Source organism: Sphaerodactylus townsendi, linkage group LG06 (genome assembly GCF_021028975.2).
Source record: "Sphaerodactylus townsendi isolate TG3544 linkage group LG06, MPM_Stown_v2.3, whole genome shotgun sequence".
Classification (NCBI taxonomy): Eukaryota; Metazoa; Chordata; class Lepidosauria; order Squamata; family Sphaerodactylidae; genus Sphaerodactylus; species Sphaerodactylus townsendi.
In genome coordinates this window covers 132,816,301-132,843,545 of record NC_059430.1, presented here as the reverse complement: position 1 = coordinate 132,843,545, position 27,245 = coordinate 132,816,301, and the positions used below count along the sequence as shown (strand labels likewise).

Below are 27,245 nucleotides of genomic sequence, written 5' to 3'. Positions count from 1 at the left end.
ACCCGCACCATGGCATAACCTTCAGGAAGTTAAAACACTGCCCACACTTCCGAGAGTCCTGAAGGGTTTGTCGTGATTACAGGGGAGATCAGTGTGTAGTTACTTTCCCACGTTATTAGAGCTGGAAGAATAATCTTTAATTTTGGGGCTGGGTGCTGAGGCTCCCTTTGCACGCAGGAGGTCCCAGGTTCAGTCTGTGGCATTTCTGGTTGGAAAGGAGCGGGTGATATGGAAGGCCTTTCTCTGCCCAAGGTCCTGGAGAGCTCTCGCCAACCTGAACAGGCAAGACTGACCTTGATGAGCTGAAAAGTCCAATTCAGGGCTAAAGAGCCTGGGCTGTCATTTCAATTGCCACATTTTAAGGAAAAGTGGTTTTGGGGTGGGAAGTGCCTTGGCAGCTCAATCCCTGGGATGATTTCCTGCTGGCCTCCTCTGTTTCTGGGTGAATTCCAAGGAGGCTTAAGGGGTCCTCGCATCTCCCGTATTTGCAGAAAAAGCTTCCGATCCAGCTCCAATTGCCTGCCTTATGGGATTCCCCTTGATATAACTCTTCTTTATTGTTTCCTTTTTTAGGGGGAGCACAGATCTGGGAAGCCACAGGAAAGTACATCCAACGGCCCCATAAGTGGACACAGCGGACCCTCAAGGGTACCACCCTCAGGCCCTGTGAGATCCAGGAACGCGGAGCCCCCTCATGCCGGACTCTCCCAGCACGCCTCTGATCCTCACTTAACACACACCCCACAGCCTGCCCCTCCCCCCTGCTACTCACAGCAGCCAGCTGCCCAGCAGCCTCCGCTTCCCCCTCCCCCAGTCCCACAGCAACAGCCCCGTTCCCCGCAGCGCGAGCCCCAACGCGTCTCGCACGAGCAGTTCCGAGCTGCCTTGCAGATGGTGGTGGACCCTGGCGACCCTCGGTCCTACCTGGACAACTTCATCAAGATCGGAGAAGGCTCCACCGGCATCGTCTGCATTGCCACAGTCAAAAGCTCCGGGAAGCTGGTGGCTGTCAAGAAAATGGATCTGCGCAAACAGCAACGGCGAGAGCTGCTGTTCAATGAGGTGGGCGGCAGAATGGGGCACTGCTTTCTGAAGGCTTCATTCATGTACCCACTCCTCCTTGTTTGTCCCCTTCCCCCTGCTGCTTCAACCCAGCGTGCTCCACTCCATCCACGGTTCCTAGAGCACGGCCCTTCTGGATTGAGATGTGCTTTCTGGAACAATGAGGCTTTGGGTCACTTTGGAAGCTGGTGTAGAGGGAATTCCTTCTCGGTGTGATCAGGGAAAGAAGAGGGATCTGCGCAAGTGTGTGCAGGTGGGAAAGGGCCTTGGTGTCTTTCCTCCTGTGAGCTGCTGCCAGAAAAGGCGTGAGACAATGCTGAGGTTTTGGAGAGAGTTTCCACAGGAATCTGTGTTGCACACCTGTGGCTGAGTCGCCTTGGAGTGCATGAAAGCATCCATGTTGTGCTAGTTCTTTGCCCAGGGATGCAGTTCGTGCCCATGCATGAACTGGCTGGAAACTAGCAGCTACAAAGGAGGAGTGGAGCAGAACTTGAAATCCCTCTCTTGAAACTGCTCTGCTCTTTTGCCTGTGGGCATTTTTGCCAGTGATGACTTGACTCAGCCCAGCAATTGTTTCACAGCGAGACATCCCAAGAGCATTCTCAGCATGTGCCCGGCCAGGGCATTTTGGGCACTGCTGGTCCTCCAGGTTGCTTCTAGAATCTCTGTTAAAACAGGTGTCCCCAACTTCCTTCGGCCTATGGCCCCCTTTGGAATCCTGAGCAAGGGAGGGGGCACACCCACAAAATGACTGCCATGGGAGGCGGAGCCACATACACACACAGAGAAGGCCCAAGTGCAGGACTAAGAGGAGTAATTTAAAAAAAACACTGAGAAAGAGATGTGAGTGGGAGAATAAAGCCATCAGTGTCTGGCAGCTGCTACTGAAGCAGCATTACTTAAATCTGCTCAGCCAGTCAGAAGCCCTGCTGGGCAGGAGCCCTACCTGGCCACACCCACTTTCTAAAAATTCTGGGCAGGAATTTAAAACATGTATATCTTGCCTTTCATCCGGTTAGGGCTCTCAAGGTTTCAGAGGGGTGTTTAGGTCAAGGCTTCTGTCCTCTTGCCCAGCGACTTCACTCGCCCTTTTCTCCCTTCCAGGTGGTGATCATGAGAGACTATCAGCACGAGAACGTGGTGGAGATGTACAACAGCTACCTGGTTGGTGATGAGCTGTGGGTCGTCATGGAGTTCCTGGAGGGAGGAGCCTTGACAGATATCGTCACGCATACCAGGTGTGGAGTAGAAGTGATTGTGTGTGTCCACCCCACACCCATTCTGTCAGTAACAATTGAAGCAGGCTTAGGAGGAAACCCTTTCCTTGCCACCGTCCCTGAGTTTTTGCCTGCCGTTTGAAGATCTGGTTCCCATATGGCTGCAGGCTGCGTCTCTCCCTGGCCACAGGTGCTGTTGTGACTGTGAATACCATTTGTGGCTAGCTGAAAGGAGAAGAGAACATGCTTGGTTTCCTCCTTTGGGGGAAAGGAGCATTTGCCAAGCAGGGGTCAGGAGGGTCTATTAGAAGAAGGAAGGGGGGGAGTCTGTTGGAAGGAGGGGGGAGAAGGAGGATTTATAGCCTGCCTTTCTTTCCTGTAAGGAGACACAAAGTAACCTACAAACTCCTTTTCCTTCCTCTGCTCACAACAGACACCTTTTGAGGTAGGTGGGGCTGAGAGAGTTCTGAACGAACTGTGACTGACCCAAGGTCATCCAGCAGGCTTCAGGTTGAGGAACGGGCAAACAAATTGGTTCACCTGATAAAGAGTCCACCACTCATATGGAAGAGTGAGGAATCAGATCAGTTCTCCAGATTAGAATCTAGCTGCTCTTAACTATGACACCAGGCTGGGTCTCATGATTGAGCTCCAGTGATCCAGCCATGCCCTTGTGGCAGGAAACTCATAATTTCAAGAGGATCCCAGCATGGCCAGTAGGGGAGAGGCCGGGATGGAAAATGTGCTCCTGTGTTTCATGTGTATCTTCCACAGTGAGCCTCTTGAAGCCTGCTTTTTCTTGGAAATAACGACAGGCACCAAGGCTGGGATTTTCATCATTTGGGGGTGGGGTCCAAGAGCCCTGGCTTCCTTGGTTGTCACAAATGCCTGGAGTGGAATGCTGGGTTTCCCAAAGAAACCGAGAAGGGTACTGATAGCAATCCTGGTGTGTGTGAATTTCTTCCTCTCTGCTCAGCTGAAGTTCTGGGAAAAGAGTGAAGGGGCTGAGAGGGAAAAAAACCACTGGTTTGTGTATCTCCTCTGCCTCTGTCTTGCAAAACAATATGACAAGGGGACACCTGATAACTGATGTGGGGCTTTTTGTTCCTCTTCCAGAATGAATGAAGAGCAGATTGCGGCTGTCTGCCTCTCTGTCCTGAAGGCATTGTCTGTCCTCCATGCGCAGGGAGTCATCCACCGAGATATCAAGAGCGACTCTATCTTGCTCACACATGATGGTCGGGTGAGTAGGGATGTCCCAGCTGCTGCCTCTGAGCCAAGGGAGGGGGATGAGATCTAGAGGAAAGGTTCCAGTTCTCTTGGAGGCGGAGACCTTCTCGGTGGGTGATTTCCACCCCATCTCAGGGAGGCAGGACCAAAAAGTAACTTCCTGTTCAGGCTAGGACTCCATTTTCTTCAGTTTTATTTCCTGCCTGATCAGGGAGTGCAAGGATCCTTTGGACGCCTCAGCCTCTGACTAAAAAATTCCTCCTTTTGTCTCTGTCATGAGTCTCCTTTCCTCTATATTTGTTCTTCTGTTAGTCCTGTTTGTGCTGTGTGTGTGTGTGTGTAGGCTCAGGAAGTTCCTTTACTTCTCCCGCTCTTCCCTTCCCGCCTTTTTCCCAGTTCCCGCCAAAATGCAGGACCAGGAATTCTCTCCCCCCAGGAAGACCTTTCAAGGGGGGGGGGGGGGCAGCTGAAGCCACTAGGATCGCTTAAAAGATCGCTTTTTCTGCCTACCGGCAGTCGCGCCTCCTCTGCCGCCGCTTCAACCACGACCAGTAGAGTCGCTTCGGAGGTGGCGAACGCTTCAAAGCACGGCAAAGGCCCCGCAGCCGGCGGGAAGCTCGCTGGTGCCAACAAGCACTCCGAACCTCCAGCCAAGCAGGGGAGGACGGAGCCGCCGCGTGCCTCGTCCACAAACTCCAATGCAGGCTCCAGGGGACACCACGCAACGGACCACCCGGCGGGGTCCCAGTGCAGCGGCAGCATCTGCGCCTGCTCATCCTCATCCTCTCACAGGCAAGTTCATTCCGACGGAGGGTTTTTTTTCCCCCGACAGGAATCAGCAGCTGGCCCGCCCATCTTCCCTCAGAGACTGGCAAGCACTGCCATCTACTGAAATTCCTTCAGTATTTCAAAGGGCCATTGAGGAGCACAAAGAGAACTATCTCCAGGGCTGGGGATCCAGGGCTACTGGTACTCCACCTCCCTCCAATGTGCCAGCCGTAACTGCTCCGCTCCAAGGGCATACTAGGGGTTATCCTAGGTCCCCTGAGTATGCGCTCCCTCCCTCATCAGCAGGAGAGGAAGAGAACCACATGGAAGGTCTGGATCCTGGTTCCTTAGAGCGCTTTTCTAATAATGAAGAACCCTTGCTGCCTTCATCTTATCAGTCCTTCAGGTGTTTCAACCAAGAGGACTTAGAATTCCTCATTGCCAAAACAGTGGCTGCATTGGAACTGCAGGAAGCTGAGACCCCACAACTCTCCTGCAGTGGGACGGCTTCCAGCATTAAGGGCTTTCCTAAAGGTAGCAAGACCTTTTTCCCGCAGGACGAGCCTTCCAAGTCTATCCTACCCTTACCAGAATATTTTATTAAAAGAATCAGGAAAGAATGGGAGACCCCTGCTTCCAACAAACACCTTTTGTCCAATGCATGCAAACAATATGCGGTGACCGAGTTTGTGGAAGAACTCCTCAAGGTCCCCCTGGTAGATGCCCCCGTGGTGGCCATCCAATCCTTAGGACTGGTTTCCAAAGATGGGGAGGGCAACATTAAGGACCCTCTCGATAAAAGATCAGAGGCGGCACTCAGACGCTCCCATGAGTCACTGGCCCTCGCCATGAAGGCTACCGCCCTTGCCTCCATCCTGGTTTGGCTCGGCCGCATCATGGAACTTTTACCCCCGGAGGCCCGTGCTATCAGGGATGGTCTAGAAAGAGTCAGAATAGCTGCATCCTTCATTGCAGACGCCACCCTGGATGCTCTCGTTTTATCAGCCAGGTCCATGGCCTCCAACGTAGTCGCAAGGAGAAACGCATGGTTAAGAACCTGGCAAGCAGACAATCAATCCAAATCGATTGTCGCCGCATACTCCTTTCAGGGGGGCAGACTTTTCAGCAAGGAGCTCGATGACATCCTAGTCGAAACCAAGGATCACAAAAAGACGATGCCCAAGTCTGTTCGCCCAGCGAGATCCGCCCAGAGAGATCCGCCTCCTGGCCTTTCCGCTCTCAGAGGTATTTCCAACGCCCTGCTAGGGAAAACAGAACCTCCAACTGGCAACCCAGAGGTTCCTTTCGCAGGAGGGGTGGCTTCTGGTCTTAACACAAATTCAACAAAACCCCCAGGATGGACGCCAACCCTAGATCCTGACTCCAGCGACTTTCCAGTAGGAGCTCGTCTTCTCAATTTCCGGGCTCAGTAGAGAGACCATCGACGCGTGGTCCCAGGAGGTGGTCTCTCTAGGTTACACCATAGAGTTACATCACCTCCCTCCATCCAATTTCTTTCCCTCTCCAATCAGCTCCAGAATGGAAAAGGCGATCAGAACACACGCCGCAGCCGACCATCTCCTGGCCATTCAAGCCATAGAGACCATACCTTCATCGGAGAAGGGCTTCGGTCACTACTCGCACTTCTTCACGGTCCCAAAGAAGAACGGGGACTGGTGGGCGATTCTCAGCCTTTGAACCGTGAACAAGTACATCCACCTGAAAATATTCAAGATGGAATCCCTGAGGTCTATCACAGAAGCCCTTCGGCCGGGGGACTTCCTCACCTCGTTGGATCTCACGGAAGCTTATCTACATGTACCTATAAGCCCTGTCCACCGAAGGTTCCTCCGTTTCAGCCTCGGGGAGCATCACTACCAATTCCGCGCTCTACCCTTTGGTCTGGCCGCCACACCGAGGGTCTTCTCGAAGCTGCTTCTGGGCCCGATAACGCTCCTACGCCAGCAGGGGGTGCACATACACCCCTATTTGGATGACATACTAATAAGATCCATATCAGCCTCGGCAGCTCTTCAGGACCTAAAGCTTACCATGCAGGTGTTACAGGACCATGGGTTCCTGTTAAATCGAGACAAGAGCCACCTGCAGCCTACGCAACAGCTGATTCACCTAGGTGCACTAATCAACATTGTCAGGAGTACCTTGTTCGTGCCGGAGGACAAGATTCAGAAGATCATCAACATGGTGTCCACAGTCCTCACATCCAAGACGGCTTCTCTTCTTTTCCTGTCCAAATTCCTGGGAGTTATGACAGCCACATTCGACATGATCCAGTGGAGCAGGTTCCACTCTAGAGGGCTTCAGTTCTTCCTCCGCCTGTACCAGTGGGAGATTCTTCAGAAACAGGACAGATCTCTCAACATTCCTCAATCTCTCAAATCAGAACTCCGCTGGTGGGCTTTCAGATCCCACTTGACTCAAGGCAAGGTCTTTGCCGACAAGACCTACGTTCAAATCTTCACAGACTCGAGTCTCCAGGGCTGGGGAGCCACGCTAGAGGAGGAGTTCACACAGGGTAAGTGGTCCAAACCAACGTCCTCTCTTCCCATCAATGTGTTGGAGGTACGAGCGGTCTTCATGGCACTGCAACACTTCAGCCCGAAGGGAAGCACGTGCTGATACGAACAGACAATGTGGCGACCAAAACTTACCTGAATCATGAAGGGGAGTCATGATCCTCCTGCTTTCACAAGGAAGTCAGCAAGATCCTCACCTGGGCAGAGGTAACCATCCTGAGCCTCCAGGTAGAACACATCAAGGGAAAACTCAACCTGAGTGCTGACTGGTTGAGCCGACAGATGGTCTCCCCAGCAGAGTGGTCCCTCAACAGGTCAATCTTTAATCAGATCTCCTCCCACTTCGGCACACCAACCGTGGATCTCTTTGCCACGGCGGAGAATGCACAAGTTCCAATCTTCTTCTCCAGGTTCGTCCATCGCCTGGCTCAGGCTCGTCCATCGCCTGCTGATCTTCTCACTTTAATATGCAACTTATCCCTGAAATCTGCCTCCATCCCTGAAGACTGGAAGATGGCCAATGTCACACCAATCTTTAAGAAAGGATCTAGGGGGGACCTGGGAAATTACAGGCCAGTCAGTTTGACATCTGTTCCTGGTAAATTAGTAGAATCTATCATTAAAGATAAAATTATAAAACATGTAGAAAAGCAAGACCTGCTGAGAAAGAGTCAGCATGGCTTTTGCAGAGGCAAATCCTGTCTTACAAACTTACTAGAGTCCTTCGAGGGTGTAAACAGGCATGTGGACAGGGGTGAACCGGTGGACATTGTCTACTTGGATTTCCAAAAGGCTTTTGACAAAGTACCTCACCAGAGACTGTTGAGAAAACTCAGCAATGAAGGAATAGAGGGGAAGTCCTCCTATGGATTAAAAACTGGTTGAGAAACAGGAAACAAAGAGTGGGTGTAAATGGGAAGTTCTCACAATGGAGAGATGTCGGGAGTGGTGTCCCCCAAGGATCCGTTTTGGGACCAGTGCTCTTTAACCTCTTCATAAATGACCTGGAAGTAGGGGTGGGTAGCGTGGTGGCCAAGTTTGCAGATGATACCAAGTTAAGTAAGGTGGTGAGAACCGCAAAGGATTGCGAAAAGCTCCAAGCGGACCTTGATAAATTGGGTGAGTGGGCTAAGAAATGGCAAATGAAATTCAATGTAGCAAAATGTAAAGTAATGCACATAGGGGCAAAAAATCCAAACTTCACATACACGCTACAAGGGTCAGTGCTATCAGTCACAAACCAGGAAAGGGATTTGGGCATCTTAGTTGATAGTTCCATGGGAATGTCAACTCAATACATGGCAGCTGTCAAAAAGGCAAACTCTATGCTGGGGATAATTAGGAAAGGAATTGAGAATAAAACTGCAAAGATTGTCATGCCCTTATATAAAGCCATGGTGCGACTGCATTTGGAGTACTGTGTTCAGTTGTGGTTGCCACATCTCAAAAAGGATATCGAAGAGATAGAAAAAGTGCAGAGAAGGGCAACGAGGATGATTGAGGGATTGGAGCACCTTCCTTATGAGGAGAGGCTGCAGCATTTGGGACTCTTTAGTTTGGAGAGGAGACGTCTGAGAGGGGATATGATTGAAATCTATAAAATTATGCATGGGGTAGAAAATGTTGACAGAGAGAAATTGTTCTCTTTCTCACAATACTAGAACCAGGGGGCATCCATTGAAAATGGTGGGGGGAAGAATTAGGACTAATAAAAGGAAACACTTCTTCACGCAACGTGTGATTGGTGTTTGGAATATGCTGCCACAGGAGGTGGGGATGGCCACTAACCTGGATAGCTTTAAAAGGGGCTTGGACAGATTTATGGAGGAGAAGTCGCTTTATGGCTACCAATCTTGATCCTCTTTGATCTGAGATTGCAAATGCCTTCACAGTCCAGGTGCTCAGGAGCAGTAGTAGCAGCAGCAGGCCATTGCTTTCACATCCTGCCTGTGAACTCCCAAAGGCACCTGGTGGGCCACTGCGAGTAGCAGAGAGCTGGACTAAATGGACTCTGGTCTGATCCAGCAGGCTTGTTCTTATGTTCTTAAGACGTGTCCGGGCCGAAAAGGCAGAGGTCATCCTAGTCTCCCGTTACTGGCCCAGGAGACCATGGTTCTTGGCCAGGGGTCCCCAAACTTTTTAAACAGGGGCCCAGTTCACTGTCCCTCCGACTGTTGGAGGGCCGGACTAAAAAAAACTATGAACATTTTCCTATGCACAAATGATTGTAAAATGTTTGATTTTACCTTTCAGCCTTTCTGTCATGGTCTATTTTTAGAACAGTGACCAAAGTATGTCAAGTACAGGGTGGGCTCCAAATATTGTTGGGGAGGCTGTGGAATACCTTCCCCTGTAAAAAAAAAAAAGCAGAAATTTCCCAATGAAGCATTCCATCTAACCCAGGATCAGGTATCTTCCTGGGTTCTTTCCTCCCTAGCAGCCAGCGAGCGATTCGCCAGCCTGGCTGATGCCAGTGGGAGTGAGGCAGAACAGAAAGCCTGAGAGCAACACATGGAGTAGTCGAGAGGGAAGGGCGGAGCAGGCATTGCCACATGTAAGGTTTCCAACTCTGGGTCAGAAAATTCATGGGAGATTTGGGGATGCCATCATGTAACTGCAATCAACGGCCATTGGGGCCGGTTCCTCCTCTCCCTCGAGCCCCCACTGCACATGAATGGAGCCATCGCAGCCATGCCTGGCGGGCCGGATAAATGCCTTCAGGGGGCCACATTTGGCCCCCGGGCCTTAGTTTGGGGACCCATGTTCTTGGCGATAATGGAGATGGCAGTATCTCCTCCGTTCCATCTTCCAGTGTCTCCAGACCTCCTATCCCAGGGGCCTCTTCATCATCCAGACCCAGGATGGCTCTGTCTGACTGCCTGGCGGTTGAGCGGGGAGCTCTAAGACGTAAAGGGTACTCAGCGGAGGTTATCAACACCATTCTGGCATCTCGCAGACCCTCCACTGTGAGACTCTATAATTCCACATGGAAGTCATGTGTGACACAGTGCAAGGCAAAACACCGGGACCCAAGAAATCCTTCCTTGGCCTCTATATTAGAGTTCCTGCAGGACGGCTTCCAGATGGGACTCTGGAGCGCCACTCTTAGATGCCAGGTAGCAGCTCTGTCCACGGTCTGCCCTCTGTTCCAAGACTTGGGTCTAGCACAACACCCGGATGTGTTACGATTTCTTAAAGGCGTCCAACAGCAGCAACCTATAGTGAACCATAGATTTCCTGCTTGGCGACTCCACACCCTCCTGACGGCCCTCACTGCTTCTCCTTTTGAACCAGTACAATCAATTCACTTGCACTGGCTTTGCATGAAGACGATCTTTCTAGTGGCAATTACGTTGGCAATCAGAGTTTCGGAACTTAGGTCTCTGTTAGTCAATCCAAACCTCTGCGTATTTCATCAAGATAGAGCAGTACTATCGCCAGACCCCACCTTCAAACCCAAAGCGGCGTCTTCCTTCCACCTTCAACAAGATATTGTGCTTTCTAACTTCTGTCCTCGCCCTTCCCACCCCCAGGTACGTACCTGGCACACCCTTGATGTACGCAGGTCGCTTAAAGCCTTCATGCTAACTGCAGATATCAGACTGACTCAATCCCTTTTCATCAACATTTCAGCTCCAAAATTGGGCCAACAAATGTCTACGGTAGCCATCAGCTCAGCCATCAAACTGTGCATAGTGGAAGCCCATAACGCCCTCAGCATGCCCCTTCCCGGGGGCATCACTGCTCACTCCACCAGAGCACAGCAACCGACGTGGCATTTCGCAACAAAGCCTCACTCGAACAAATATGCAGAGCAGCCATCTGGGCCAGCCCCTTGCCCTTTGTTAGACACTACAAATGGCAGTCCTGGGGAGCGGCCGAGACCGTGTTCGATCATGGAGTGCTTGAGAACATACTGGATGCTTAGCAATAGCCCACCCGATTTGGGGACACTGCTTGGGGAGTTCCCATCGAGAAGGTCTCCGCCTCCAAGAGAACAGTCCATTGGTCCTTACTGTGAAGGGGCCTTCTCTTGGAAGGCAGGAGACCTTCTCGTCCCTCCCACGGCATTGCTAGCATACGGAATGTTCTCATGCCACCTCAGGTTAGGGGAGCACCTTTCCCTATAGTCATAGTTCCTCTCCTTATCGTTGTTACTTGTTTAAGGATGTTACGTTTCTTGTTCTTCCTGTTCTATTTCTGGTTCTATTTGTGGTTATCACTGCTTGGTCAGGAGTAAACTGAAGAAAATTGAGTCCTAGCCTGAACAGGAAGTGATGTTTTTGGTCCTGCCTCCCTGAGATGGGATGGAAATCACCCACCGAGAAGGTCTCCTGCCTTCCAAGAGAAGGCCCCTTCACAGTAAGGACCAATGGACCGTTCACAGGGGGATAAGAGTGTTCTTCCAAGAATAACCAGAGTTCTAGTCCATGGCTGCTAGTGTTGGGATAAAAATGTGTTTGCCTTTCAGGGAGAGAAGACCTCTGAGTGGGGATATGATTGAAGTCTATAAAATTATGCATGGGGTAGAAAATGTTGACAGAGAGAAATTTTTCTCTCTTTCTCACAATACTAAAACCAGGGGGCATCCATTGATTTTTCTGCCAGGGACAAGCACAGCTGTCACTCTGCAATTATTTCCTCCAAGAAATAGCCCTTTCCTTCGAAGCCCAGCCGCCTGGTGGCTAGGAGGATCCCTGCCTCTTTGGTGACCGAATCACATGTGTCTGTAGTGCCACGAGGGGTGGGGTGGGATCCCCAACATGGTGTCTGCCGAAAAATGCCTGGCAGACATTTTTAGAAAGGGTAGGGCTTTTGCTCAGCAGGGCTTCTGATTGGCTGTACACATTTTTAAACATGTTGCTTTGGCAGCAGCTGTCACCACAACACAAGGATCCTCATTGTCTGACTGAAGGTAAACTGCAGCAGCCATTTTGTGGCTGTGACTACCACACTCTTTTAAAATGCCAGAGGTATCCACAGAGTCAAAAAAGTTGGTGACTCTTGACGTCGGCCAGCCTGTTGATTTGCTCCGGGCTCTATTATAAGGAAACAGCTTGCTACGCAATGAAGAACAATTGAAAAATCCCTTCCTTGGTCGTTTATATCCTCTCCAAACTCCTTCAAACTGTTTAATAGCAGGTTTCATGCTTTAGATGCTTTCTTCTGCTTTCATCCACTCGAAGGAAGGTCCAAAGCAGTTACATGTTAATAGAGTGGATGAAATTGCTGGCCAGCATTTACTTTTTGAAACAGGGGAAACTGGAGGAGCTGACAAAAGCCTTTGGTCTTGGTGGACTTGCTTGTCTGATGTCACAAACTGATGCCTCAAATCTTGATCCCATTTGCCTCTCAGAGCTGTAGTTCCTCTCATCTCTGGCTCAAAAATAAAAATTCAGTCAAATAAACAGCTTGCTGTGCTGAAGTTTATTTTGGATCACATTTAGAACTGAGCCAGGCATCAGTGAGATGTAGCATTTTGTTTCCCTCTTGTGGCTTTTAAAAAAAGAACAAAACTGGCAAGCAGTGGCAGGTCTGGAAAAGATGCTTTTAAAAAATCCCCAAGACCTGGTCTCGATTGTGCCATCATTGAAATGCCCTTCTCTCTGACCCCTGGCAGGTTAAGCTGTCTGATTTTGGATTCTGTGCGCAAGTGAACAAGGAGGTGCCACGACGCAAGTCCCTGGTTGGGACCCCTTACTGGATGGCACCAGAACTCATCTCCCGATTGCCCTATGGCCCAGAGGTAAGGGGGGCACCACGTTTGGGGGCAAGAGTGCCATAGCTTTGAAGGGTGGGAAGGGAGCCTGGTTGAACTTTACTAGGGAGAGCTGACCCTGCATAGCAGGCGTTTCAGAGCGTGGCACTGGACTGTGGCACTGAGAAGTGGCAGTACCTCTGGGGCGTTGCCTGTGGTTTTTGCAGGGAGATTCACAGATTTGGTCCATAGAATCTCTCAGACATCTGAGAAACTTGTGGGCTTCCAAGAGGCAGCTGGTCAGCCACTGTGGCAGTAGAATCCTGGGCTTGATGGGCCTTTGGTCTGATCCAACACAGCTCTTCTTATGATCTTCTGGGAGCCGGCCTAAGAAAGCTCTCTGTCTGGAATCCTAGAGACCGGATTTGGGCTCGACTGCGAGGAGAGGTGTACGTCATCAGTCTTGGGATGATGATGCAGTCACTGGGATTGCTCTGATGCAGTGAAGTTCTAGAACTTCGACACTAGAGGGCACTTTGGCTGTTGGCCTTGTGTACGTTCCCTCTCAAACAGCCACCTCACTAATGGCCACCCCAAACAGGAAAGGTTTTTCTGAGCTTTGCTTCTCAGTTTTACTTTTGGTTCTCCTTCCCCTCATCTCAATTTTTGGTGGGGGGAGCCGAGAAGTGCCATGTGATAGCTAATCAAGCCTTGGTTAAGAAATGCGCTGAATGTGGTGCTAAGTTAACCAGAGAACATTCATTATGTTTGTTGTGCTTGGGAGAAAGGTGCAGTGTGGTTGCGTGTAAAGTTTGTCAGCAGTTCTCAACTAACGCAAGAGCTGACAGTGTGTCAAATCTGCATCAAGGTTGTGCCTTATGAAAAAGTGTCGTTGGCTCAAGGCAATCAGGAAAAATCTGTGTTGGCTAAGGTGGTGTCAGATCTGGAGGTGTCGAAGAGGAAACTTAGGTTGGACTTGGTTCTGAGGTGCCAGTTAAAACCGCTGGTGGAGAAAGCAAAGGAGAAATCTAATCATGGGAAAGAACTGCCCCAGATTTGCTAAAGCAGGTGCAAGGCCTCTCTGCATGGGCTGGGCTTTGGGGTGGAGGGCTGGATCAACTGAGGTTAGCCGAGGCACCGCTGTTGGCTTCTGGATCCTCTTTTGCTGGCCTCCTTGTTTCTGCTCTGTTTTTTTCTGATCTTGATTGTCCATCCCAGGATAGGGCAGGCAGTGAATTCAGAGACCCAGAAGAGGCACTCCTCCTTCTCCTCAGAACTGATGCTCAGAGCAGTCTGGTTCATGATCCCCGGAGAGCCCTTGCTAACTCCAGTGCACCATCCCTGTATTCCCCAACCTGTGGGTTGCACACCTCCCTAGTAGCGGCTCGTGCCCTTGTCATCCTTGTTTTGTTTTCTCCTCTCCAACCTCTCACATCCTCATCTTCTCCCCGCTTTGTGATAAGAACGGGGAAGGGAGCCTCTGAGGTGCCTCCCTCCCTGTCCTCTGCCTGCTATGGGAGGGGTTCTGCACGGAGCTCTTTCTGCCAGCCTCTTCACTGTCATCTGCATCTCTCAAGGCCCTGGCCCCAAATCTGGCTCTGGCCAACCCAACAGAGGAATTGTTGAAGGAGAGGAATCCTCGCTTGCTTGGGGTACATAGTTGAGGCAGCAGAACCCTTTGTGTGATGGTTGCTGGTCTTGCAAAAACATCTAGTTTGGGTCTGTAGAAAATGGAATGCTGGAAGAGATGGGTGCCAAGATCATAGTTTGCCTGGTGCCAGCCCTGGACAGGTCAGCGTACAAAGTATATTTGGGCTTGTGGGTCACTCTACTAAAAAGGTTGGGAACCATTGCTCCATTCCTTTCTGCAGGTGGACATCTGGTCCCTGGGTGTGATGGTGATTGAAATGGTCGATGGGGAGCCCCCCTATTTCAACGAGCCCCCCCTAAAGGCTATGAAGATGATCCGAGACAACCTGCCCCCCAAACTGAAAAATGTGCACAAGGTAAATAGCTTGCTTCTTTCCTCCGTTGCTTTGAGGAGATTGGGGCCAAGGGGCCTAAAAGGGGGGGGGGGTGAGTCTCTCAATCATGAAGAAATGGATGAGGGAGTGCTTGTAAGAGAAAAAATTAGGGGCACCTTTTCCATTTCCTTTTTCCTTTTTGTCTTGTAATAAATCTTCACTGAATTTCCACCAATATATCACAATACATCCCAAATTCATTCCAAAACACCAGGCAACCTTTATATTACTCATAAAACCATTATGCACGATTTACACAACTATAAACAACAACAACAAACAAAATACACATCTGGTTCACTTTTCACTAGCCTCACATTTTCATTGTAATGTAATTTCTAACAAAGTCTAGATCCTTACAATTTTCTTAATTAGTATATAAACTATTATTGGAAACCATCTTTTAAAGTATTCCTACTGCACAACTATATTACATTAATTTAGATGTATATATATTCCTACAAACTGTTCTTAATCTTAATGTTGTAAATATATTAACAAATGGATGGAAGATTTTCTTTGCTTAGTGTAATTCACAAGAGAATTCCAATCTTTAAGAAAATTTTCTAAAAAATTTTTGTTTTAACAATGTCAATAATTTATCTATCGTAGCATATTCCAGTAGTTTATTCAGCCAGTCTTCAGCAGTTGGAATATCTTCAGATTTCCAGTTTCTGGCTATTAAATTTCTTTCTGCTGACATCATATTTAGAATAAATTTTTCATTTTCTAATTTTAACCCAGACTTTATCATATTTAACATAATCATCTCCTTTTTCATTGCAAACTCAAAACCAGAAACCTTTTTCATTACATTGTAAATACTATGCCAAAGTTGACCTAATTAAAGTCTGAGATTACATTTCAGAAGTCTGAGGTTACATTTTAGTCAGTTTTACTGGGTACAAATACCAACCATCGAACATTTTGTAAAAATTTTCCTTGAGATTAACATTGCTTGTAAATTTTAAATTTCTTTTCCAAATTCTATCCCATTTATCTAATCCAATCACTGAGCCGACCTCTCAAACCTACGTTATCATATTCTCCTTTATCCTATCAGTTTCTGTTTCTCTTGCCAGTAATATTTTATACATCCTTTTAATCACATATTTTTCATCTTTACATAACGCATCCCATAAATCAAATTTCAACTCTAACAATTTCATCAATCAAAAATCAACTCTAACAATTTCATCAATCAACAATCAACTCTAACAATTTCATCCTTCTTAAATATAAAAACCTATGTAAAAACGTATTGTCGAAGGCTTTCGCGGCCGGATTCAACTGGTTCTGGTGGGTTTTCTGGGCTGTGTGGCCATGGTCTGGTGGATTTTGTTCCTAACGTTTCGCCTGCATCTGTGGCTGACATCTTCAGAGGTGTATCACAGAGAAAAGTCTGTTTCACACTGTGTCTAAGTGAGAAGGGAAAGTTTAGTGGGGTATCTTGTCCATGTCCCAGGGTGGGGAACCAATCATTAAGTGTTTGGGTAGAACTTGCTATGCAAAGGTGTGGTTGAGTGCATTGTATTGCGGGTATGTAAAAACCATTAACGTTGCTCTTCATTTATCCTTATTTTTTAGAATACCTTTTCAATTTTTAAGGTCTTTGTGAGGAAAATGGGAGATCTAGTTAGGGAGCAGGCAGGAGATCCCATCTGCATGGCTGAGGCTTCTCAGAAACCCTCTTCCTGGTCTGCATCCTCTCTGGGGGCTGTACTCTTGTTATAAATCAAAAACCCCAAGAGAGAGAAATAAAAAAATAACAAAATATGATAACTACGGTGGCAAGTCTACAGATATGCTTTTATAAAAAGTTTCAGAGGTTGGTCCACAGTGTTGGATTTGAGAACAGACGCCTCTTAGATACCGACAAGAAGAGGAGGAGATTTGGATTTATACCTTGCTTTTCTCAACAGCTTACAAACTCCTTCCCTTCCCCATTGTGATGTAAGTGGGGCTGAGAGTTCTGAGAGAACTGTGACTGGCCCAGAGTCACCCAGCAGGCTTCGTGTGTATGAGTGGGGAAAGAAACCCAATTCACCAGATTAGAGTCCACTGCTTTTAATCACTACACCATGCTGCCTCTCTGAGAGTTTCAGTATATCAGCTTTTGAGAGTCAAAACTCCCTATGTAAGTTTTCTACTTTAAGTCTGACAAAGGGAACTTTTAACTCAAGGAAGCTCATATGCTAAAATCCTTATTTTAATTTTATTTCATTAAATTGCTAGACCGCTCTTCCCCGCTTGGGCTTGGGGCGGTTCCCAGCATTACATATCAATATAATAACATCTAAAAACAAACTATGCATTTATCTGCAAACCAAGATGGTGAATTATCCCTATTATTGAGCCCCACTAGATCTTAAATGAGGACAAATTAAACCGTTTATCTGAATAAATGGGTTTGGAAAGGTAGAGGGATGGTGGAGGGGGAGGCCATGAGTAACCGTGGTTGCCTCAACCATATGCCTGGTGGAACAGCTCTGTCTTGCAAGCTGGAATTGCACTACATCTGGTTGATCTCTAAGGTATTCCTGGACTCAAAGCTAACTCACAAAGCTGTCCATGGGCAATTGTCATTCAGACATTGCCAGGATCGTAATATAAGCCTTTTAGCAACAATAAGCATCATCAAGAATCAGTGAATATTCTAATGCAAAATTGATAGGCGTAGCTACTTCCTTCCTTATGAGGAGAGTCTACAGCATTTGGGACTCTTTAGTTTGGAGAGAAGACGTCTGAGGGGGGATATCATTGAAGTCTATAAAATTATGCATGAGGTAGAAAATGTCGACAGAGAGAAATTTTTCTCTCTTTCTCACAACACTAAAACCAGGGGGCATACATTGAAAATGCTGGGGGGAAGAATTAGGACTAATAAAGGGAAACATTTCTGCACGCAACGTGTGATCGGTGTTTGGAATATGCTGCCACAGGAGGTGGTGATGGCCACTAACCTGAATAGCTTTAAAAGGGGCTTGGACAGATTTATGGAGGAGAAGTCGGTCTATGGCAGTGGTGGCAAACCTATGGCACACGTGCCAGAGGTGGCACTCAGAGCCCTCTCTGTGGGCACACGCGCACAGAGTTCGTCATTGGGGGGGGGGGTCAGAAAATCACCCCCCCCACACACACACACATACACATAAGCTGGCCTGGACCACTGGGCACGACCCATTCAAAGTGTTGTATGGTTGCTTCACCAAGCTTACTCCTGAGTAATGTGCGCCTCGGAGCCAACTGTTTTTTCTAAACTAAAACCTCAATATTCAGGTTAAATTGCCGTGTTGGCACTTTGCGATAAATAAGTGGGTTTTGGGTTGAAATTTGGGCACTCGGTCTCGAAAAGGTTCGCCATCACTGGTCTATGGCTACCAATCTTGGTCCTCCTTGATCTGAGGTTGCAAATGCCTTTGCAGACCAAGTGCTCGGGAGCAGCAGCAGCAGCAGCAGAAGGCCATTGCTTTCACATCCTTCATGTGAGCTCCCGAAGGCCACTGCGAGTAGCAGAGGGCTGGACTGGGTGGCCTCTGGTCTGACCCAGCAGGCTCTTTGTTCTGATGTTCTTCCCAAAAAGAGACCCAAAGCAACATGTGTGATGGGGGAGCTCCACCACTCTTCCCCCTCCCCCACTGGAGGAGTCTCTGGCTCCTTAGAAGCATTCTGCAGAGAAGGCAGGCTGCAAGTGAAGGAGTTGTCCGATTCTAGGGTTGGAGGCATTCCCACAGTTCCCAGAAGTCCAGCTGCCTCTGGGCAAGTCACCCCTTTTCTCCCCACCCTGGTAACCCAGACTGTTTTTCCTTCCTCTGCAGGTTTCCCCTTCCTTGAAGGGCTTCCTTGACCGCTTGCTGGTCAGAGATCCAGCCCAAAGAGGCACCGCAAACGAACTCTTGAAGCACCCCTTCTTGGGAAAAGCTGGGCCTCCCTCCTGCATCGTGCCCCTGATGAGACAGAACCGGATGAGATGAAAGGAGCCAAAGGAACTGGACTTCTTGCCAAAGAGAGAGGAGGGCGGGGGAACCACCCCCTTCCCCTGCAAGTTCTCCTAAGCAGCTGGTCATCCGCCAGGGATGGTGGGGCCCCTGTGGTGTCTCCTTGCCGTCTTCCCCTTGGAGTTATGGGCTCCTCATGCCCCCCAAGCCAGGTGGACTGAAGCAGGTCAGCGAGGGACCCGCCCCTCACAAGGGCTGGCCTTTTTTGTCCTGCTGACAAAGACTGAAGCAGCAGATTCCCTACTGGATACAGACCCCTCCACCCCTCCTTCCTGACCCCACTGCATCCCCATCTCTGGAAAGGGGGCTTTCTGCCCCCCCCCTTTCTGTACTACTGAGCTGTGAGGTGGGAATAAGACTTGTGGAGACGATTTTGTTTATCTGGGTTTGCATTTTCAGAGACTGCACTGTTTCCGATTCCCATGCAGTTGTTTATCTTGGCAGAGGCAAGCCAGAACACAGAGGGCACCTCCAGCATCAACCTCTGGAGACGGCTCCCCCACCCCCCTTCCTCCTCTCTTCCAGCAGTACAGCCTTTCTCTTGAATTGTGTACCAAGTGGACAGGGACCATCAGGAACAGGCACAACAAGCAGCACTTGCGCTCGCACTCTGTCTGTCTGTCTGTCTCACTCTCTCTCTCTCTCACACACACACACAGGGGAAGCTTGTGGGGCATCTGTTTCTGTAGAAGGGAGAGGCAGTAGAGCCACAGACCATCTTCAGGTGTCCCCATCCAAGAAAGACTCCACCTGGAGCTGATCACAATCTTTGGTGGGAAGAAGCCCAGGACCCTGCTGATTCTGCTTCCTTTTGTTTTGAGGGGAGGGAGGAAATGAAGACAGTTCCTTTCAAAGTAACGGGTCTCTGCAGACCCTTCCTTGCCATGAGTGGTTCTGTCAGATTCTTTATCCAGACCCAGAACTAGCTTGCCGGCCTAGCCAGGTGGCAGCTGCTCATCCCTTGCCCTTTACCTGGGGAGGGAGGGGGTCAGTCACGCCTTGGACTCTGAGACGATGCTCTCAGTTGGGGTTTGTGGCCGGCCGGCGCTTCAGTGTCGCCGAGGATAGGGTTCCTGTTGCTGTGGAGCAGGAGAACCTCTGGACAGGAAATGGGGCAGGCAGGCAGACCGGAGCCTCTGAGCTCCCTCACCATGTGCCTGCAGGTGCTACTCCGGGAGCCACCGTCAGCAGCCCAGGTGAGCCTGCCTTGGAAAGGCAGCTTTGAATGGTAAACCCTGGACTTCCTCTGGCTCCAGAAAAAGCTGGCTTGCTAGCTGCTTCTCTTGGCCGGCCGGCCGGCAACAAAATGCCCAGCAGGACATTACTATGCTGCCCCTCCATCCCTCCCCTTCCCCCCAATCTGCGCTTTCTGTCTCCTGCTGCTGTCTGCTTGGCCTTGTAGCCACACGTGGCCGTTGCTTCCTGCTCAGACCCCAGCAGCCTCGCCCTCTGCTGGCTTTGGAGTTTCTGGGTCTGTCTTCCCAGAAGGTGACTGGTGGATTTGTCAGCTTGGGATAGAGCCTGACCAGATTTGCGTTCCTGTCTCAAGCCCTGTGCTGACCACTGGCCTCTGCTCCAGGAGGCAGGGCGGTGGGATTGCCCCTTCCCTGATTCTGATTGGGTCAGGAGATAAAAAGAGCCAAGCCTTGTTGGGGGTCTGCAGAACAGAGAGCAGCGGGGGGTGGAGGCCGGGCTTTTGGAGCTGTGGGCACCTTTTGGCATTAGTGCAACTGCTTGTTGGAGAGGGGAGGAGGCCCCTCCATCTGGGCTCCACATCGTGCCATTGCATGCTGTACAGTTCGGGCTCCTCTGCATGCACAAATGACAGGGAATGGGCTTTTCTTTAAAAAAATGTGGAGACACTTTAGGGTGCATGTTCTGCAACTCCTTCACTGTCACATCTTTTCACGCTCCTCCTTTCCCGAAGGGACTCCAATCAGGTGTGTTTGGTCCCTGCAGATCTGCCTCCCTCCACCTCTCACCACAAGTTTTTGGGGATCTCTGTTCAAAGCCTCCACTCGCTTACTTCTTTCTGAGAGGAAGACCGGCCATCTTCGGCAATGGCCCTGCAAGGCTTCCCTTTCCATCGCTGAGATTTGTTTGCATAGCGTGGGGGGCAGCCCAGTCCACAGGGCTGTGGTGGCCAGGGATGGTGCCAACCCCATGCCGCCTCCAGGGGACTTTCAGGTGGCACAAGGAGGCGGCAGCAAGAAAGGAAAAAACCCAATCATCTGTAAGTCCCTCCAAGAAGCCCAACAAGTCTGAGACCCCCCCCCCCCCCCCCGCCAACCCTCCTGGCACAGATGCCCAGGTGGAAGCTGATTAAAATGGGCTCCACCATTGGGAACGCCGCAGGCCGTCCTCTGACCCTGCACCAGTGTCCACTTGGATGCCAGCGTAGCTTTGCAGTCGTGCCAACTTCTGGGTTTGCCTGGCACAGAACTGCAGGGGGGAGTGACCGGGGGCTGCCATCTTTGCTCTCTCTGCTGGGTGCCCCATATACCAGTGGAGGGGACAAACTCATCAGCATGGGCCTCCGCTGCATCCCGAAGCGGATTCAGGCTGGATTGGGCTGTGAGAAATGCTCTGGGATAGGAGTGTCAAGAGTGCCTTTCACCTGCTCCCCCAGGGAAGCCGTGTGGTGGGCATGGAACTTTTGTGCAATGGCATTCTTCATTCATGTTTCTGATGTGTTGTTTCCTCTGTAAAAATCATTACCCCGGTCATATAGTGAGGCAAGCATCATGGGCTTCCAGTCGGCTGCCTTGCCTCTATACCTGTGGGTATTTCTATCTCTACTGCTTTTTCTCTCAGTGGCTCAAAGGTGTTCCACCTCTGTGAAGGGGTGGCTTTGCTTCCAAACTCCCTCTGACCCCTCCTTTCCTTCCCACACACCAGCTTTGCTTTCCTCTTGAACATGAATGTCCAGCCCCCCTTGTGGCTTCCCTGCTGCCAGGTGCTCAGTGGGGTGCGGGGGGTGGGGGCAGAGTTTTCTGTTTGGACCTCAGAATGGAATCCTTTTTGTGGCCAATCCTGTGAAATCTGGCAACTTGTTCCTCTTGGCAGGGATCAATCAATCTTCTGCCTTCATCAGCACCCTGGCCAGCCCATGGCTGAAAAGCTGGGTTGCTCCACATCTGGGAAGAGGTTTGAACTTGATTGCAGCATTAATCTGAGCTGAGCTTCATCTTGCCTGTGTAAGTGGGAGGGGTGGCAGTCCAGAATTTGCTTGCTGGTGCCCCCCCCCCCCCCCCCGCTCATGGACAGCTGGCTGCTGTGTTGTCTGGAGTCACTCACAGAAACTTTAAAGGCACTAGTCTCAAGGATGTGAAACACTACATGTTCTCTGTGGAGGAAATCTCGTACTTTTAACCAATGTTTGGTGAGTTCAGGCCCTTTTCTCTACAAAACCCTGTCTGGCAGATGGGTGTTTGGTGAGGGCCCGAAGGGGCCTAGGCACCTGGCCCTGTGCCCCACCCCACCTGGGCAGCTTCAAACTAGAGCGAAGATTTTTACCTAACTGGAGGTTTGGGATGAGGGCTTCACCCCTCTGCCCTTCAAGAATGACTACTGAATCATTTTGTGGGTTTTTGTTACCTTTTTTTAAAAAAAGAGAAGTTATTTATATTGTCTTTTTTTGTAACACAACAGTATTTTGCGTTGGGACTCTTCATCATCCCCCCCCCCCCCCCAGTTCTTCTGGACAGACCTGCTGTGACTAACTCTAGTGGCAGTTCAGCCATGACATGTATTGTATAAAGGATTTGAATTTCATGTGATGAGATGTCTGTGGGGTGGTTCTTTTTTGCTCCTTTTCTCAGATGTGGGGTTAACTTGGGTGCAGATGTTTTTAATAGCCAAAATTCTAGTTTTGCAAATGACAGCCGTGTACTGTCTCCTTTCTGGGTTGCAGAGACCTGATGTTCACTTGTGTGTGTGTGACCACATCAGCGTTTGAGAGCCAAGCTGCTTCAGTGGTGGGGATCAGACACACACACACACACACACACACACACACACACACACACACACACACCCGCCCTCCCCAACAATGAGCACAAGCCAGCCTTCTCCACGAAGTGATGCTTTTCTGGGCCTTAGCAGTTTGTGGGTGGGGAAGGCATTCCCAAAGTGGGGGGGGGGCATGCCTACAATAGTGCTCTCTCACAAGAGCCAGAGCCTGTGATGCTCCTGATAACAGCTGAGCATCAGAGCCCTTGGGCTGTGCTGGGGAGAGGCTGTGGCATCCATTGTTTATTTAAAACACCTCTTTGCTGCCTTTCTTCCTTACAGGGCACCAGGTGGTTAACAACACAGGTAAAATATATTTAAAAAATAAAAACCAAAATTTGAAATCACAACTAAGGACTGGTCGTGAACTGGGCCCAATGGAATCCTAAATGAAACCGGCTTCATCTGATGATTGAGAGGGAGGGAACTGGGGGCACCTCCCCAGGGAGGTTTATTCCATAATTGTGGGGCTGCCATTGAAAAGGCCCCGGATCAAATGAGCTGCTTTGATTGATGGGCTAATTAGAAGGACCAAGTGCTAGAAATCCACCATCACATTCCTCCAAAGGAACACCTCGCGGGCAAGAATTCTCACCATTGCAATATCACCCAGCAGATGTAAAATCAACAAATAACAACAGCACCTAAAAGGGAGCAAGCCATTGGTGGGTGGGTGAACAAACTGAAATACAAAGAATACAGCCAACTGGCTTACTGTCCAGACTGCAGGGGAGTTCTGGTGCACATGAGGGGTTGCTCCTAAGCATGTGCTATTTGGGGTTAGTCTTAGTGGAAAGGGTACAACTTCTTTGACTGGCCAAATGGACTTTGGTGCCTCCCTTGTGAGGCATGAGGTGTCTCTGCCTCCCACAACTCTGAGCTTGCCTGCATAGTTTCATTTTGAAAAAGTCAGTTAAGCAAACACCCCTTCCCCCCAAATCTCACTTCCTTTGGAGTTCTTCTCTATTCCTAGAAGTATTTTAATATCCTGCATCAGCTGTCCTAAGAGGTCTGGGGTTTTTGCTGCTGATAAATTTTGAATTAGCAAATAAGACTTTGTGCAGAGATCAGTAGACCAACAAAGATCAGGAATACAGAATGATTTGGCAGGAGTGATGTGTTGGCAGGTGCTAATGACGGCTCTAACGGAAACCTTTATTGACAGTAACTACATCCCAAATCCCAAACAAAGTTTACTGAATGTTCCCTCTTGTTGATTGTCATGACTCATACTGTATAAGGCACTTTGAGTCCCAATGAGAGGGGTGGGCTATGAATAAATACGCTTTCTTTTTGGAGTGGGGGCTCATTTTGTGCAAGAAGGGGAAGACTGTTTAATGTGATTGCTTCTAAGTAGGTGACCTTTTGAAAAAAGCAATTACAATAATTTCAAGTTAAATCGACAGGTAATTCATGGGGTCTGGCATGCTGGCAGGGTTTTTTTAAATTACACATTGGTGGACTATATGCACTCATACCTTCACTCATGCGAAGGTGTTTAGTTCTCTCACCATATCGTGCTTAATTTGTTTCTGAGTGCTTAAGCCTTGCAGTTGAGGATTTTCACACCTGTTATCAGACTGAAGTGTAGTTTATATTATCTATATCTATATCTATAAAATCTAACAGTGTTTTTGTTGATGATAGTATAACTCAGTAACTGCTGGGCCAATTACTCTGAAAATTCCCAGCCACTATAGTCAGCCAGGTGAGAGTGTTTTTAGATGTTCACATACCTGAAATTTCACACCTGGCCCAGATAAAACACCTTTTTTCCTGGCGCTCCCTGGTGAAGGGCATGCAGCTGCCTGAGTGTAACTGTCACCCTTAGAATGTTCGTGCTGCTTAGAATGTTCACTCAGATGGCCAGAGATGAGCAGTGGGAACAGTACATAGGCAGTAACTCGAGTGGAAGTGAAACACACACACACACACACACACACACACACACACACACACACACACACACACACACGAGGGAGAGGGAAGGGAGGGAGAGGAAGGGAGGGGTGGCATGCAAGGGAAGAGAAGTGAGGGGAGAGAGTGAGGGGTGGCATGCAAGGGAGGGGAGGCAGAGGGCCCAGCATCTTGATATGACCCACCCACCCTAGCGGAGGGGAAGGGAAGGGAGGGAGGGGGAGGGGTGGCATGCAAGGGAACAGAAGTGAGGGAGGGAAGAGAGTGAGGGGCCAGGCACTCTAGATTCCCTGAATACTGTGGTTACAGTTAAGAAAACCAGGCACGCATTACTCAGGAGTAAGCTCGGTACAGCAACTGTGACATACTTTGAATGGCTGTGTTGCGCCCCTCCCTTGTGTTTCCTCAGCAGCAACACCCATTGCCACCAACCAAACTTACTCCCAGGTAAAGGATCATGACCAGCCAACCTAGATGTCTGGGAGGGGTGCCTTTCCATTCCCTCCCCCCAAGGAATGCGGGCACACACATCAATGACATCGCACAGTATCAGGCTGCGTGTTTGCGTGAGCACGTACTGCTGGCCTCTGCAATTGATTTGCTACTACTGTTCCTTTCCCATTTCACCACAATAAGCCACAGCAATGCGTGGCCGGGCCCTGCTAGTATATAAAAATCTATCAGTGCGCTTTTCTGCTGACAGGTCATCTCCCAAACTACTGGAACGATTGCTTTGAAATTTTCACACAACATTGCATTCGCGTGCGGCCAGGTTTCCATACTGTTTCCACACCTCCTGTTGTGTACATGTCACAACTGTGCCCATTATTGTGTACATGTCACACCTGTGGCAGTTGGAACCACAGTTCTGTTCCGCAGCAGCGCCATGTGCTGGCCGTCAAAGCAACACCCTCTGATACAAGGGAACCAACCATGCCTTCCTTGAAAACCACTGCCTTATGGAGTGAAAGGGATGGGGCGGGCCATCTGCACATGGCCCGCCCACCCTAGCGGAGGAAGGGAAAGGTGAGGGGGGGGTCCAGGGGTTTGCTGGACCAACCACTCTGAAATTTGAACACAATGTAGCTCATGCCTCCCAGCGTGTTTTACGCTAGATAATTTGCCTGCAAGGGAAGGGAGTGAAAGGGACAGGACCAGCCACCTGCACATGGCCCACCCACCCTAGCAGAGGAAGGGGAACGTTAGGGAGGGACTGGCCGGGTTGCCATGCAAGGGAACAAGAGAGAGGGAGGGGAGGGAGGGGCCCCTTGACCCTCCCCTCCCTTGCAAGCATTGTGCAATGACACATGTTTGAACCATTTGCTTCCCCTTTTCTTTCTTTTCCACTTCACCAGACTCAGCCACAGCAACACATGGCCCGGCCCGCTAGTTACTTTTAATTTCTCAAAGGCCAAGGGCAACCCTCAAATGAATTGTGGCCTCAGAGTGGGAAAAATGAGGTATTTTGTGGACTGTATGAGAAGGCCAGGGATTCTGCACATACCTGGAAGTGGACTGAGGACAATTGGAGACAGCGAGTACCAGTTATGGACACCCTGTTTCCTTTTGGGGCATCCTCCCCTTTTTTTTCTGGAGAAGTTTTGCTTCTGTGGAGTGCTCAAAAGGAGCTGCTTGTTGGTCAAGATGAGTTGCTCTACCCAAACAAAAAGGAAGTTGGGGGCGGGGGGGGGGGCAGGTGGAGAGTGTCTCTGTGACAATCACTTCTTGGTTAATAGCAGCTGCTCTAGAAATTACAACTAAGGAAGTAAAAGAAGTGTGTGGCTGTTGCAGGTTTTCTGGGCTGTGTGGCCATGGTCTGTTTTGCCTGCATCTGTGGCAGGCATCTTCAGTGCCAGACCGTGGCCACAGAGCCTGGAAAACCCACAACAGGCAGTTGGCTCCAGCTGCGAAAGCCTTTGACAATACATAAAAGAAGCAGCTTTGTGGCACCTCCCGCCACAAGCAGAATACTGGAGTCCAAAGGGGATGTTCTATAATGTGATGGTGACTTTGAAACGACCTGGTGGAAAAAATCATTGTTTGGTCACGGTGGGGGAGGTTGGCCGCCCATGGGGGGGCGGGGTGTTGCCCATCAAACTCAGGTTTTGCCCAGGGCTCCAGTTTGCCTAAGCACGCCTCTGCCTGGCTTAGATCATGCGCTGGTGCTGGTGTCCCTCCTTCTCATGAGCCTGCGCACAACCAAGTTTCTCCCCAAGTTAGAAGGTGGGGGCTGGTCCAGTGAGCCGGCAGCTGCTGCTGTGGCTCCCGAGAGTGTGGTGTGTGTCCATGACTGTACATGGCAGGGGCTCTTGTGAGGGCAGAGCACTATGCAGCTGTGTGCTCGCCATGCACCAGGACAGGAATAAACTGCCTCTGAGAAGTGATCCCTGACTTTCTGTCCCCTCTACCCAAGGACCGGGAGGCCAACTGTGTGTGTGTGTGTGTTAATTCTTGTGTTCGAAGAAGAAGAGTTGGATGTATTGTCAAAGGCTTTCACGGCTGGACTCAACTGGTTGTGGTGGGTTTTCCGGGCTGCGTGGCCGTGGTCTGGTAGATCTTGTTCCTAATGTTTCGCCCGCATCTGTGGCTGGCGTCTTTAGAGGTGTGCCACAGAGAGAAGCGTGCTTCCTGTCCGCCCTCTTGCGATCTGCTTACCTTCAGTTTATTTATTTATTTATTTATGCTTTAGATTTCTATCCCGCCCCGTCCCCGAAGGGACAGCTGTTTGACGGCAGTGGGGGGCTCCCTTGTACTCTCAGGTCCCCCCCTCCACCTATCAAAAC

The 27,245-nt window shown here is 49.7% G+C and overlaps 1 protein-coding gene across 5 annotated transcripts in view; it reads left to right on the top strand.

Moving 5' to 3' along the window:
• Positions 1-22,313, top strand: part of PAK4 (p21 (RAC1) activated kinase 4) — a 76,232-nt gene extending 53,919 nt beyond the window's left edge. For all 5 annotated transcript variants that reach the window (XM_048499310.1, XM_048499309.1, XM_048499308.1 and 2 more), the window contains 6 exons: positions 574-1,062; positions 2,167-2,300; positions 3,396-3,522; positions 12,435-12,560; positions 14,384-14,518; positions 18,355-22,313. In XM_048499310.1, the coding sequence (XP_048355267.1) occupies positions 574-1,062; positions 2,167-2,300; positions 3,396-3,522; positions 12,435-12,560; positions 14,384-14,518; positions 18,355-18,510 (1,167 nt within the window). In that variant the 3' untranslated portion in view covers positions 18,511-22,313. The remainder of the gene's footprint in view (positions 1-573; positions 1,063-2,166; positions 2,301-3,395; positions 3,523-12,434; positions 12,561-14,383; positions 14,519-18,354) is intronic.
• The last annotated feature ends 4,932 nt before the right edge of the window (positions 22,314-27,245 follow it).